Below are 13655 nucleotides of genomic sequence, written 5' to 3' on the forward strand. Positions count from 1 at the left end.
GCATACTGGGTTTAAGAAACTGTTGCCATGATTGGATATTACTTGTTATAATGATTGCTACTGTATACTGGGCGTTTTGCATCTGATTGTGATTTACGATTCTCGCTTGTAGCTGGAGAGGTTCACACAAAGATACAATGAATACCAAGGCATAGACCTACAGAATAACTGTTTCTTTTCTAGACGAACTGTAGACCTTGATTTATCAAGTCTACTATGTTAATTTGCCTTGCCACAAGTTAGGTGATCCTCAACAGTAAGCCTATATTTGTCACAATTTAATGTAGCATATTTATCAGCTGACCAGTGAGCCTTTGTAGCAATCAAGCAACATGAGGTAGAGTAAACGACTGTAGATATATGAAAGTCATACATTTGAACTACAGATAAAGACGTGAATATGAAAGCAGTCTTTGCAGCAATGAACACTACTTGAGCAGTGGTGAAATAAGGCCTGAAAAAATTTCATTTGGATTTAAACCCATGACCTCTGTGATATGAGATGGAGTGTTGGATGGTGAAATCTAAATATTCATGGTTCTTCATGGGAAACTTGAATTTTTTTTCCTTTATTCCATGCCCCAAATAAGATGAATAACAACTTGTTTTTTTGCCTTGAAGTGGGGTTTAGATTGTGGAGAAGTCTCTATCAAGCCAAGTTGTTAAGCTGTCTTGATTGGGTCTGGTTGAAAACTGTCCAAGGTTGTTAATTGAGAATAATCTCCCGGTTCATTATTAAAAGCTTGCTCTCACCTTTTAAGTCAAGTTGTTCAACCTAACAGAGCAATGCCTTTAAAAGTGAGGAAGCAAGACAGCAGTCAAGATAACTTTACCTCCATATTGAAAGACCAAAGTAGAGAAATGAAGGAACACCCCTTTGTATTATTTTCATCGTGAAAGTAAAGACATTAAGGAAACTCATGACAGCATTACGCAAAACTTAACTTAGGATTTAATGATCTATTTATGAAAAAATAAGAACCTTTTCATATTGAGCATTGTAAGAATAATATCTATAAAAAATGGAAGCAACTGAAGTGATCTATAAATACAGTAACTAGAGAAGAATGAGGAAATAGAAGGTAAGTTCTTCAACCTCAACTTCTAAAATATTTTCCCTAAACTCAGATACTTAATTCTCAATTATGTCCTTGTTTTCACACTCTAATTTGTGTTCATGAAAAAAATTACATAATTATAGAACATAATTATCATATAGTGGTAGAACACTTCAAAGTTTTAAATGAAGACATTTTATGAGATTTGGATTTACAACATTATGCAATACTTCCCCTAATAAAGAAATGATTAGTAATACAAATTTGTAAATCTTTTTTAATGTGATGAAACTTTCTTATAAAGCTTCAAAAAATCTAATATTAATTTTTTTCATTTATCACGAAGACATAAGAAACCAGCCAAAAGAACTTAACCAAAATATTAATAAATCACTCACTCACATACCAAATTAAAATTTTGAAAGCAAAGCTAGTATAAGTTATCATAAATCATTTGCTGAAATGTGACAAAGCTTCATTTTTTTCTTTTTTTTTTTAAAAAAAGTTACTCTGAATTACATTTTTGGTACAAAAAGAGGTCAAAGTCCATATTCAATCTCATTAATTCTCTTGATGATGTCATCATATACCACAGATGCGGCATCCAGGCCCCAAGTGAAGTCTAAATGCTGCCATGGTGCAATATATTTATCATACCACTTGCTTTTAAGCTTCTGCATCAAGATTTTCACATCACTGGGATCTGCTAGCCAATCATTTCCTCCGTAGTAGAGTGCTACTGGCACAGTGATGGCAGAAGCATTGTACTGAGGAACAGTGGCCTTAAAAAAAGTAGACAGTGGTTAAACTAAAACAAGATACATAAAGCTTCAGTTATGAAAATACATGAATGATTGTTTAGGGAAAAGTTTCATGTGGTTAAATTTCTTTTTACAAATAGAAGCTGTGGATAAACTGGATCAATATCAGTATCTGGGCAACTGCCCACCTACCCCTCCCCTTACCCAACATTAACCTTAACTTGTTGTCAATTGACTGTTATTGAAAATATATGGAAAATGTATGGAAAATATACATATTTGATGTTAGGGTGGCAAGGGTTAAAATTAGGGCCCACAATTGTTGTACATGTATATTTATATTTACACTTACAGTGCCATAGTGTTCTTTGTTCTTTTCTGGACTGCCATAGTCATACATTTGGAATTTACTAGACTTGTACAGCTAAAAGGAGAAAAAAAATCAGCATCACATCAAAAATAAAATATGGTTTTGCAAATACATGGTGGCAAGAGGGTTTTTCCTACCTGGTTGAAATGTACTAAATTCTTGACAGATGTTCCAGCAGGAGTGTGTGACACATAAACCGGAAGGCGTGTCTACAAATATGAATGTCAAAATGATCATTGATTACTTCTGTACAGTGGATAGTTAGGATAGGCAGCCCATAAATTAGCAATCTGGACTCTAGAACTGAAGATGCCAGTTCAGACCACAGCAGAGGTAATTATGTTATGCTGTTAGGTAAGACAATTGACTTTCATAGGTCCTGATCTCCACTTAATTGTTGAAATGGGTATAGGTAAATTAAACAGATATTAAGGTAATGTAAAAAATGCCCAAAAGTTACCTTGAAAGTACATCTAGGGAGGAATAGCAAAATTACTATAAACTACAGAAACTGGGACATAGTCTAGTAGTTGACTTATGTCCAAGCTTAATCCTTCTTTTACCTCTTAGTGTGTAGCAGAAACATGCTTCACAGATTTAAGATAAAAACAGACTACTGGTTATATTTTACCAAATTCAACTGTGGTACATCAAAGCCACATAAGAGAAAGATCACACTTGAACAAATCAGCCGCAGCTCAGGTGGCTCACAAACATTTGTTGCCATCCAGTGTACAAAATCATCGGAAGGGAGAAAGTCACGGACTCCAAATATCATAAAAAGATCCTGCAAATAACATAAAACAATATAACCATTATGATTATGTTATAATAAAGAACATGATTATATGCTTTTTACAGAGTTGATTGCATGAAACTTCCTTAGAATGTTGCTTGGTTTTCTAAGGAAGTTTGAACAAATCAAGTACTCAGAAAATTGTCTGACAGTTTCAGGAAATTGAGAGACATTCAGATGTCAGACCCATAACTTAATTCCAGTTAGATTGAATTTAAACTACATACCTCAAGTTCTGGAACATAATCAGCTAAAAGTTTAAGAGGACTCTTCATATGACCTAAATAAGCAACAGGTCCAAGTGCAAACACAGCCTTTATTTTCTTAGCCAAATCATGGTTTCTTGATAACTCTGCGAAAGCCATGAGGCTTCCTTGTGAATGACCAGCATAATACAGAGTTGTCTGCCCGGTTTTGTTGAGGATGAAGTTGACTGCAGAGGGGAGTTCATACTTGGCCATTTCATCAAAGCTGCAAAGTGCAAGAAAAATGGATTTTAGAAAATGTATTAGGGGTTAATACAGTAAGGTGAACACACTGAGGTGAAACACTAACTAAAGGTGACACTACTAATACCATCCTAATTCTTCCGTGTCTCTATCTAGCTAGCCTGAAACTTAATTCTTAACACACTACATTTGGTACCTTTGCTTGACCTTTAATTTCTATATCAACCTATTTCACCCAATTACTTCCTGTGCTTCCTTAGGAAATGAAGGAAATAAATCATATCCAAAGGCTGGTCTCTTTTTAGCTCTGGACTAAAATTATTGATTATTTCCTGATTCTCTACAAGTTGAAATAATTTGCTGGGTTTTTTTTAATTGATTAATTAATTTTTTTTTCACAGAATGTTTTCAGTGTGTCTGTATATTAAATCTGCAAATAAGTACCACTGTTTTGTTCCTCATTCCTTCACACTGGCCATGGATTAATGCTATTTGTCATAACATTTCAGTCCTAGGCTCAGATATGACGACTTTTAAGGTCTAAAACAACATGTCATCCACAAATTTTAATTCAGGAAACTTACAGTTTACCCTGAATATAAATCCTACAAGTTCAAACACATCACACATCATATCAGGAAGAACATCTTACCTAAAATCCCAAAAAGCATCAGAATCCACAGAAAGATTGACATGATGTCTACCATATGTATTACCACGAACATTTCCGAGCCACACATCAAATCCTTTATCAGCAAGTATGAAACCGAAGCTTTCATTGGGTAAATTTGATATCCAAGTGGAAGAAGCATCCAGAAGTCCATGCTGCACCAAAATAACCGGTTTGGCATCTTCAGAGGCATAAGTTTCCTGTCTCCCGTGGGGAATTCTTTGAATGGTTATGATGTAGCCGTCAGGGGTTGTAAAGTTATACTCTTCGGCAGGGTAGCCATTGTAAATTATCATTTGAGTCTATAGGATAAAAAAACAACAACAACATTTGTTATGCACAAGACACACAGATCAAGGTCTGCCCAAAATTTCTTCTCATTCCCGGAAATTAATATTTGATTTAAAACTACAAACGCTCTGGAAAAGTGATTTATAGGTTACGTGCCTCGAAATTCTCCTATACTTTCGTCAGTACCAATTGGCCGAGTTCGTAAACGTTGAAAAGTAAAGGAAAGAGCTGATGACAGTTCAAACCAAATTAAAGCAACCATCAGCAATCACGGACGCCATTGCGTCTACATCTTCAACTATTTGTTTTTTTAGAGGCGCGAATGGAAGAAGTTCTTCGAAGCCATTTGCAAGTCGTTTCAAAGTTATCTCAATTTCACATTCTTTGCTAGTTGCTTTAGTCTGAAATTTAAAATTGTGGGTACTTTGCATGTGCTATATTGAAGAGACAAAAAGATCAGCCCTTTAGGTTCACTGCGGGAAAGCGCGGTATCTTATCGTCAAAGTTAAAGATATCTCATCGTAACATTCCCTTCAGCAAGTCATGATCTCCAATATTTTCCTAAATCCTTCTCCTTATGCTATAGGAAATTACGCAACATGACCTAAGTTTCATGGCCGCCATATCCACAACATAAACACACGCCCTTACCACGTTCATGTTTTCTTCTGGAAGAGGGACGACGGCTGAAATTCCTGTCCACAAAGATGCAGCCAAAAAGCAAAACACTGTCCTCTCAATCAGTTGCATCGTAGTTCAGATCGGAAGAAAACTTTCTCCAAAATGCTCTTTAAGTGCAGGCTTGCTTCAATAGTACAGGAACAATTGATCTAGACCCAGGATCCTCGGCCAGACAAATCAAATAAAGTTTTTTTGTTTCTCTTTCGTGAGTTTAAGATATCTATATCACATTTATTCTTGACGTTGTCTGAAACGTTAACAGGCCTCGTTACATCGACTACCTTTCGCTTTACATGAACTCTGAGTCAAAATCAAATGTTTGCGGTGTATTGTTACACTGGCGTGTGATCATCATGTGACCTGAGAGGCGTAAAGTGGGCAGGACGGAGGCGGGTATTTACGTACTATGTATTACAGACAATTCTATAACAACGTGAAACGACAATGCCCAATATGGACGGGATAAAGTCAGATGAAACGGTATCGTTCTAACGTAGATACTTATTTAGATTGTCCACTAACTCATCCAAAAGAATCAGACACTCGTCCCTCTGGCGAGTAGAGTTCGATGATCTACGTAAACATTGGCTAGATGTCATGATAACCTGGAAATTGGCCAAGAGTCCAAAGATGACATTGAATACATTCAAGACGTCGAAGACTGGATAGAACACTTGAATAAACTGTTCACTTCCTTTTCAAGGCATTTTTTTCAACACATAAAAGACCATAGCTTTAAGATATTTCTTGCTCTCTACCCCTCGAATGATGTAGGATGTGACATTTCTTTGAGGCGAGATTATATCTGATGCAATTTCTTAGAAAATACTCCTTTCATTTCCTTCCCGAGGGACCACCAAAAGTCACATTTAACTGGAAAACTATTCAACTGTAATACAAAGATAACCCATGTCTCCACAAATGTCAGCTTCAACATCATTCACCATTGTTACGCTCAAGTGAGCCTGGAAGGCTCCATATCCCTGAGAGGAACCAACAACACTTCCTCTTTTAATTTTGGGATAAACACACAAACAAAAGACCAAATAATTACAACGAAAACCACAGAAGAGAAATTAAACCCTACATAAATGCACAACATCTCGATTACTCTTGTATGTTATTACCTATAAGGCTTTAACCAATCAATTATCATATCTCCTGAGAGGAGTTTAGCAGTATCAAAAAATTCACAAGACAACACTTGGGATAAGAAATCAACAGGTTACTTTGAAGTTTATTCAAAACAAATCAATTGCATGCATGCCTGACTTTACACATATTTTAGCCCTTAAAGCATTTGCTCTGTAAAGCAGAAGCTTTCTCACACTGAATGAAAAAAAAACTAAATTTCAGTACACACTGCTTCACTCAGCAGTTGTTTTATTGTAGGAGAAAAGTTCACTGCCAACTTCTCAAGCTTCCATGTCCAGACCCAGACCAATTTTGTGTCCTCCTTGGTTGAGATTCTTGGTGTCAATCAGTGAAGAAAGAGTGAGCTTGATTCCATCACGAAGACGCTGGGTGTAGGCTACACCCACTTGGCTGTTGTTGTTCACTTTAGCCTTTGAAAAGAGCAGAGAGTAAAAATTTGCTTTAAAAAAGTTTTCCCATATGAACGAGATCTAACCACTTACGGTTACTTCCCACCTTCACAGGTGTCCTTCAGGAAAAAATTTGTATGCATGCTCGTTTCACTAAAATCCTAGCTCACAATACGTCAGAAGAAAGCTTTATAACTGCAAATTATGATAAAAATCTAATTTAAACTTTTTTCTATTAAGGAAGTGTCAGGAGCTGGTAAGGTGTGAAACAACCAAAGGTTCTTCAATTGAATTTATCGGGTATTGGATGCCACAGCAGCAGCAAGATGACTGCACAGTCTTATTCGGACAAATATTTCAAATATCAACATTTTTTGACACACTTCCATTTGTCATTATTCCTGGAATGTTTTAGCAAAATTTGATGAAAATCACTCCAGTCTATATAACCTACAACTTCACTCACTTGCCATGCCAGGAGATTATCTCCTCTCCTGAAACAGCAAACCAATGGGACAATGCGACCTCCTGGTGTCAATGACAATGGATCAAGATTTCCCAGGAAAAGTAACCCATTGCAGACATGTATATATATTTTTTTAATCTTAATTGCTCAGGGAAGCGTTACAGCGGAGGACACAATTATGAGCAAAGTTGCCAAAGGCAAAGGCAAAGGCAAAGGCAAAGGCAAAGGCAAAGGCAAAGGCAAAGGCAAAGGCAAAGGCAAAGGCAAAGGCAAAGGCAAAGGCAAAGGCAAAGGCAAAGGCAAAGGCAAAGGCAAAGGCAAAGGCAAAGGCAAAGGCAAAGGCAAAGGCAAAGGCAAAGGCAAAACCCACAGCAAAAATGGGAAAACTGCAAAATGTGCTGAGCAGCAAGATAACTAATTCACAGGCAGCATTCAAAACCACAATTCTGGGCAATTTTTAATATTTTTGTATCAAGGCTGGTACTTGCATAAAGAAAAGGAAACCTTGTGTGGTTGCCAGCATGGAGCTCTGCCAGTACTAGTGGCTTTCATAAAGTAATTTTTATTGTGTTGTGACAGAATGGTACACTGTCGTTCTTCTTTGGGCCTGTTTTTCTTTTTTTGTTGTTGTTGTTGTTTTTTTTAACCAATGTTTTCCTTCCATGACCAATGGTCTTTTCATAAGCAAAGAGCTTCCACATGTGAATTTTGTTAAGTGCATGATGTAAACAAAATATGGAAATAACATGAAAAAACGAGCCTAAAAATGAGCAGTTGCCACAAAAATTCCCTCTGGGCATTCACCCAGGTCTGAGATTATGACACCTTCTGATTTATTAACTTTTACTTAAAAATACATTTCCTACATATTGGGGTGCTTTTAAAGATTTCAGAAATTTTTTTATGGAAACATTAGGTTGAATGTTTGAATTCAGTAAGTCAAATAAAAGAAAAATCAACCTTTTCAGTCTCTGAAGGTGGGAAGTAACCTTAAGAGTAATAACAATGTATCACCATGTAAAGCTGCCATGGTACTGTTTTAAAGGATTTTCATAGTCAGAAGAGTATATGTACTTAAGGCATGACCCTTGGTAACAATGCTGCCACATTGCACAGTAGTATAATAGTTTACCTACCCTAAAAGATGCATCTTTGTCTACATCATACTTGCAACCAACTTGGAATGAAGTACTGCTGCTACTAGATGCCCAGTTGAGCTCTGCTGCAGCATCAAGGTTGCTGCTAAGCTGAAAACAAATTGTTGTGATCATCATCAATGTCACTGATTTTGTAGCCTCCTTAACTTCTTGTGAAGAGCTACTAACACAGAAGAAAAGATTTTCGTGTGAGGGTTGGGGGAATAGAGCTGTCTCCAGCTGACTTTTCTATGCTTTTAAAACTTGTTGTAGTTCCCTCACTTAAGAACCTCATTTAAGAAAATGTGTTGTTAGGATGCCATTTGGTAAACCCAAGATACCTTACCTTGTGATAAATTGATCCAGTAAATCTAGAGGCATCATTCCTAGAAACAAAAGCAAATTGGTCAACCCTGTCAGATTCATTCAAGCCTTTGATGTTTTCTGATCAGATGAATCTGGGGATGTCTTGCCCTTTTAAGATTCCATGTAACAGGAAAGAACTTTACTTACACAGAGGAGTGAATGTGGAAGTCACCTCCTCGATAACCAAAGGAAAAGTTGTTGCCAATCAGTTTAGACTTGGCAGTGTCATAAGCAGCCTGATAACCAGCCACCCAGCCTTCATATCTGGAATCACAAAAACATCATGCAAGAGTAAAATATATGTACCTCCTGGATAACAAAACAAGTTGCAAAAAGTTGCAAAAATCTTACATTGCAGCTCAAATCCTTTGATAGTTCTACTGCACTGCAGTCAAATTGTTTCTTGGGTTCTAGCTATATTTTGAGCTCAACACTAAACAACTATGGACCCAAAGGCCAATTTTTTTACAAAGAGCTTTGCAGAGAAACACTTACCCTACAACTGCAGACGCTTGAACTGTTGGACCAGCAAAATCAAAGTCAACATCACCAGTGCCATGGAAGTAATCCTGCTTGTAAGCACTCTTTATCTTGGCAGATTTCTTCCTAAACATGCATCAGGTTGCAATTGAATCAGCAATAAAAAGGGTAAGTTGATATTAAATCCATATACAAATAGGGATTAACTTCCTTACTAGATTGGGATTGTGTGGTTGAAACTTTTTCCTGTTCTGATATAATTATTAAAAACCAAAGTGATTTTCATGTCCTTTGCTTAACCCTTTGACTCCCAGATCAAATTTGTAATTCTTCTTACTGTCAACCATACAATTCTTAAATGTTAGTTTAGAGAATTTTGTATTAGATCACCTAGTTATCTCCAAATTGATATTTGTCTTTATTCTCATCACTTATCTGGTTGATGTTGTATTGATATTGTAGGGAAAAATTCTGTCTTGGTCACTCATGGGAGTTGAAGGGTTAAGATTGTGATTATGAATATGACAGTGAGGAAAATAAAATTAGAGCTGGATCAGAACTTACAAAGCTCCAGACTTGCTGAACCACAACAAACCAATAAGCTTGCTGACCCTTTCCATTGATTAAAGTCAAATGCATGGTACAGTAAAACTTCTTCAGGGTAAATGTTAACCAATTTACCTGGTGTGTTTCAATAGAAATCCATTACTACCAAGAGGAAGTTTGATAGATTCTGGAGAGGCATTTAGCCTTGAGTTGGAAGCTTAACCCTTTAAAAATGGGGCACATGCAAAGTTTTTACAATTCATAACCACCATAAAGGACAACAGTATTTAGTACTACACTCACCCAGTGTTGGGTGCAAAGCTTGTGTCAAATTCCAATTTGAGTCCTTTGGCTATCTGTTACAAAAGAGAATAGAAAAATACCTGCTTATACTATCAGTAGGCAGAGCTTATATGCCATGAGTCACATCTAGCCACAAGATCATGGAAATGTACACACCATAGAATATCAGTGCTAAAAACTGAATGTACCTGGTCTTCCACTGTGATTTGCGAGGTCAGGAAATTGTCTGTTGTCCATTTCTCAGCCAAGGTAACACCTATTGAACACAAAACATTCAACACCTCTTGTAAGAACATATGCTTACAGCATATCAAATTAAAAACACATTGACCTCCAATACATCCCTAGGGATCAAGTCTCGTAATACTAATGAGCATGGGTTAGACTCAAGCCTATTTCTCTAACCCAGTTACATCTAAACTAGCTTCAAAAATTTAGTTAAATCTTATCAGAGTCATATGAAGGTTTTCTTGGCCTGCTGTTAGGTGCTCTAGTTGTTTGCTTACCATAATCCGCATATTTGTACTTTGTTTCCAAACTACCAAACACCTTTCCTGTGTCATTGTTAGATGAACCAGAGGTTACAAATTCCTTATAATGAAAAAACAGTGTATCAGCTGGTAGAGAAAACACTTCACAACTATTATTACATTTAAAATAAGTTATACAAGAACTTAACTATAACATGATCTTGAACAAAGTCCAAAGTTATTATGTCAGGTGACCAACATAATCACTCCAAAGATAGTAACATACACAAACAAATACTTGTGGTAATGCTCATTAACCCTTTAACTCCCATGAGTGACCAAGACTCCTTAAAATATCAACTAGACAAGTGATGAGAATAAGGGAAACTATTAATTTGGGGATAATTAGTTGTTCCAATACTAAATTCTCTGAACTAGCATTAGAAGAATTGTATGATTGACAGTAAGGAGAGTTACAAATTTGGTCTGGGAGTTGAAGGGTTAAAGTAAGATTAAAATTTAACTTCATGCATACAAGTCCATTTTTCTTACCACATTGTTTTTTGTTTTTGTCTTTAAGTCAAGCTTGACTGACCCAAATCCTAAAACAGATGGTAACAGAATTTTGACAAATTGATGCTGTGAAGCGGGTTTTACCAAAAGTGACAAGCTAACTCAATTGACAATTTCCAACAGCTCTTACATTTGGCTCTGTCTTACCGTATCCCTTTCCAAACACATCCCTGGACTCTTTACCAAGGTCATCATACTTTGGTGGAACAGACATTTTCTACAAAGAAGTTGGATAAAAAAAGTGAAACTTCTTAAAATACATGTAGTTGTTCATATAGCTCTGAAGAATGATAAAACACTACAACATTGCATGAGAAGGGAACAGGTGGAACTGTTAATTCTCTTTGTGATCAGCACAAAAATCAGTGGAAGTCTTTGTCCCTATGGTGTTTTCCCCTCAAAATTGGTCACAAAAATTCCAATAAGGTTGAATTAATGTATGTGATCACACAATCACTGAGAAAAAAAGTTGTATCCACTCCATGGGGAGCAAATGTTCCTTAGGACAGTTTGCAACAACAACTTAATGTCAAGTTTGCCCAAATATTGAGCCCTAGCCAATCAGAGTTTAAACACATTAATCTCTATCCAGCCTTCACTTCACTGCTTTCAACTAAATTGACCCTAACTTCTTTGCTAGACAAAAATGTAGGAAAGGGGAAGGGATCAGTCAGTCAGTCAGATTGTAAAACATAAGGCAAGTTTTTAGGTGATGTTATAAATTTATTCTGCTAGTTTCTATTTGTCAGCTCCAACATAAGCCAGAGGTAATTAAGTGAAAAAAAGAGATATAAAAAAGGTGTTTTATCATTTACTACTATTAACCATTACATATTAATATCAAGTTGTTAATAAACTAAAATCCTGTTTTGCTTTTACACAAAGAGTACATTTTGTTCAAGATCCTGAAGAACACACAACTAATTGCATATTCTACTACCCTTAATTGTATGCAAAACAATACTACCATAACTATTTCTCAGTTATGTTTAATATTAATTCAGTATTTTCATGGAATATCTTAGGTTCCCACTTTTACCTACAGCCATTCTAACCGTAAAAAAAGTGAAAGGTTGAGATGCCACATAAGCACTTTCTCATCTACTTGAGGAATTTGCATACTTCACCATTGACAAGTTAGTAAAGTAAGGATTGAGAATACACAAGTCTTGTTCACAATCAAACACTCATAGCTGTAGTCCATAAGAGACATGGAAATTTCCAGGATAAGATAATCATCTGAGTGAACAACTAATTGTCAAAGGAAATAAAATTATCGTAAAGAAGCTAGCAAAGATTGATAAGATTTTGCAAACGTGTCTAATGGTGAGACCACACACTGTTCGATTTGAGTAACAACCATATCGTAATTTGCATTTTGAAAGAGTAAAATTGAAAAGGTATTGAAATAATTTCGTGCATTTTTCATACATATATTCGTGAATAATATAAGACTACTGACGCGTAAGCCATTAGAAATACCAATACAACATGTAACTGTGAAATCGCCGGTTGGGCAAGTAGATTTAATTTTAGTATTCACGGTTATCATAAACGCTCATATTGCTGATTTACGAGTGTACTTTTTGTAATCACAAATCTTCAAAGTAAGGTCGAATAATGATGAAAGAGTAGGGTGAGTATTGCAACGTCAGTTTCGTCAACTCCCTCGGATAGAGCAGGCGTCTTCTCGTCAATATTTTGCTTTCAGGTTACATTTCATGGGGCACGACAATTACAATTAAAACGACAGATGGGACAAGACATCACTTGCTAAGATCAAAGTCTTGGAGAATGGCAAGCAATCTTTTATGTCGCTCAACCGAAGAATTAAGCATGAATCATCGAAAAACTTTTCGATTGGCCACGCGCAACATGTGCCATGGGTGATATTCCAAGAGCGCGACGATTTCATTAGAAATACACGTTTCTCACCTTTCACGCTTTCAAAATCAATAATAGTGTGTGGGATCAGTTCTCCTATCACGCTTTGTGGACGATACACTAAAATAAAGCTAGAAATCTTACCTCCCGGCGGATGCAGTTAATACCCACTCTTTGCTATTTCTGCTACAGTTGGCGGACAACGCGGATATAGCTGGGGGAGCTTGAAACTAAAATGCAGGGGCAACGTGGTGTAATCGTCTCCAACTGTACTAATCTAAAGAATGAAAGAATTTGAGGAAGAAAGGCAAAACAAACAAATAAATTAAGAGACCACACATAACGAGTAGCTTGTCCATTCATTTAATTTCATTGAGCATACTAATTACCATTATTTCAGCGAAATCCCAACCGCTACGTTCAGCGTCAATTGGCTTTCTGCATTACGTAGCTTTAAGAAAATCCCAACGAAATTTTACAATGAATGCGTGACTTTCAGGGAGCTGCTCACCCGACCCAAGAGGGCAAAGTCCTAATTCCTCCTTTAATGAAAATATTTACAAGACCCTCTTACTCGCGCGACAGGTTAGATATTTCGTAGTCCAGGAACTTTGTCCTGAAATTGTAAAGATAATGTCAATGTTCAGTTCAAAAGAGCAAATCGTCCTAGAATCTAGAGAGCTTTCTTGCTATTGCTGGAAAGTTGCAAAAAATTACTCTTGAAAATAAATTCTTATGAACAGATGATTACATCTGTTTACTGATTGCGTGACAGCGGGACACCCGACGACCTGTTGCACTCCCGGTTACT

General features: G+C 36.5%; 2 protein-coding genes across 3 annotated transcripts; both read right to left on the minus strand.

Moving 5' to 3' along the window:
* Nucleotides 1-929: 929 nt before the first annotated feature.
* LOC113684500 (lysosomal acid lipase/cholesteryl ester hydrolase) lies at nucleotides 930-5438 on the minus strand. Its single transcript, XM_027201877.2, has 7 exons — nucleotides 5047-5438; nucleotides 4087-4406; nucleotides 3213-3456; nucleotides 2821-2976; nucleotides 2327-2398; nucleotides 2172-2243; nucleotides 930-1840 (listed from the first exon to the last, which is right to left on the minus strand). Exons 1-7 carry the CDS (start codon nucleotides 5143-5145, stop codon nucleotides 1598-1600), a joined length of 1206 nt encoding a protein of 401 aa, XP_027057678.2. The 5' UTR covers nucleotides 5146-5438; the 3' UTR covers nucleotides 930-1597.
* An 842-nt stretch (nucleotides 5439-6280) lies between these two features.
* On the minus strand, nucleotides 6281-13629 carry LOC113684501 (non-selective voltage-gated ion channel VDAC2). 2 transcript variants are annotated; one of them, XM_089197746.1, is made up of 12 exons: nucleotides 13234-13629; nucleotides 12989-13121; nucleotides 11108-11177; nucleotides 10940-10989; nucleotides 10424-10508; nucleotides 10106-10173; nucleotides 9918-9970; nucleotides 9084-9194; nucleotides 8736-8852; nucleotides 8569-8608; nucleotides 8223-8333; nucleotides 6281-6641 (listed from the first exon to the last, which is right to left on the minus strand). In XM_089197746.1, the coding sequence occupies exons 3-12, from the start codon at nucleotides 11172-11174 to the stop codon at nucleotides 6492-6494; spliced, it is 852 nt and encodes a 283-aa protein (XP_089053872.1). In that variant the 5' UTR covers nucleotides 11175-11177; nucleotides 12989-13121; nucleotides 13234-13629; the 3' UTR covers nucleotides 6281-6491. The 2 variants fall into 2 exon arrangements, with proteins under 2 accessions (XP_089053872.1, XP_027057680.1); XM_027201879.2 differs by lacking the exon at nucleotides 13234-13629 and having other exon boundaries at nucleotides 12896-13038.
* Between the last annotated feature and the right edge of the window lie 26 nt (nucleotides 13630-13655).

This window comes from Pocillopora damicornis, chromosome 2, assembly GCF_964200805.1.
Source record: "Pocillopora damicornis chromosome 2, jaPocDami1.2, whole genome shotgun sequence".
Lineage (NCBI taxonomy): Eukaryota > Metazoa > Cnidaria > Anthozoa > Scleractinia > Pocilloporidae > Pocillopora > Pocillopora damicornis.

Bases quoted from the DNA above. Each gene is read 5' to 3' on its own strand.
- LOC113684500 (XM_027201877.2), bottom strand. From the start codon at position 5,145: ATGCAACTGATTGAGAGGACAGTGTTTTGCTTTTTGGCTGCATCTTTG. The intron at 2,977-3,212 runs GTATGTAGTTTA...TGTTATTTGCAG, and splicing joins ATTATGTTCCAGAACTTGAG to GATCTTTTTATGATATTTGG. The intron at 1,841-2,171 runs GTAAGTGTAAAT...ACTTTTTTTAAG, and splicing joins ACAAAGAACACTATGGCACT to GCCACTGTTCCTCAGTACAA.
- LOC113684501 (XM_089197746.1), bottom strand. From the start codon at position 11,174: ATGTCTGTTCCACCAAAGTATGATGACCTTGGTAAAGAGTCCAGGGAT. The intron at 8,609-8,735 runs GTAAGTAAAGTT...TTTTGTTTCTAG, and splicing joins TTCCACATTCACTCCTCTGT to GAATGATGCCTCTAGATTTA. The intron at 8,334-8,568 runs GTAAGGTATCTT...ATTTGTTTTCAG, and splicing joins CTGGATCAATTTATCACAAG to CTTAGCAGCAACCTTGATGC.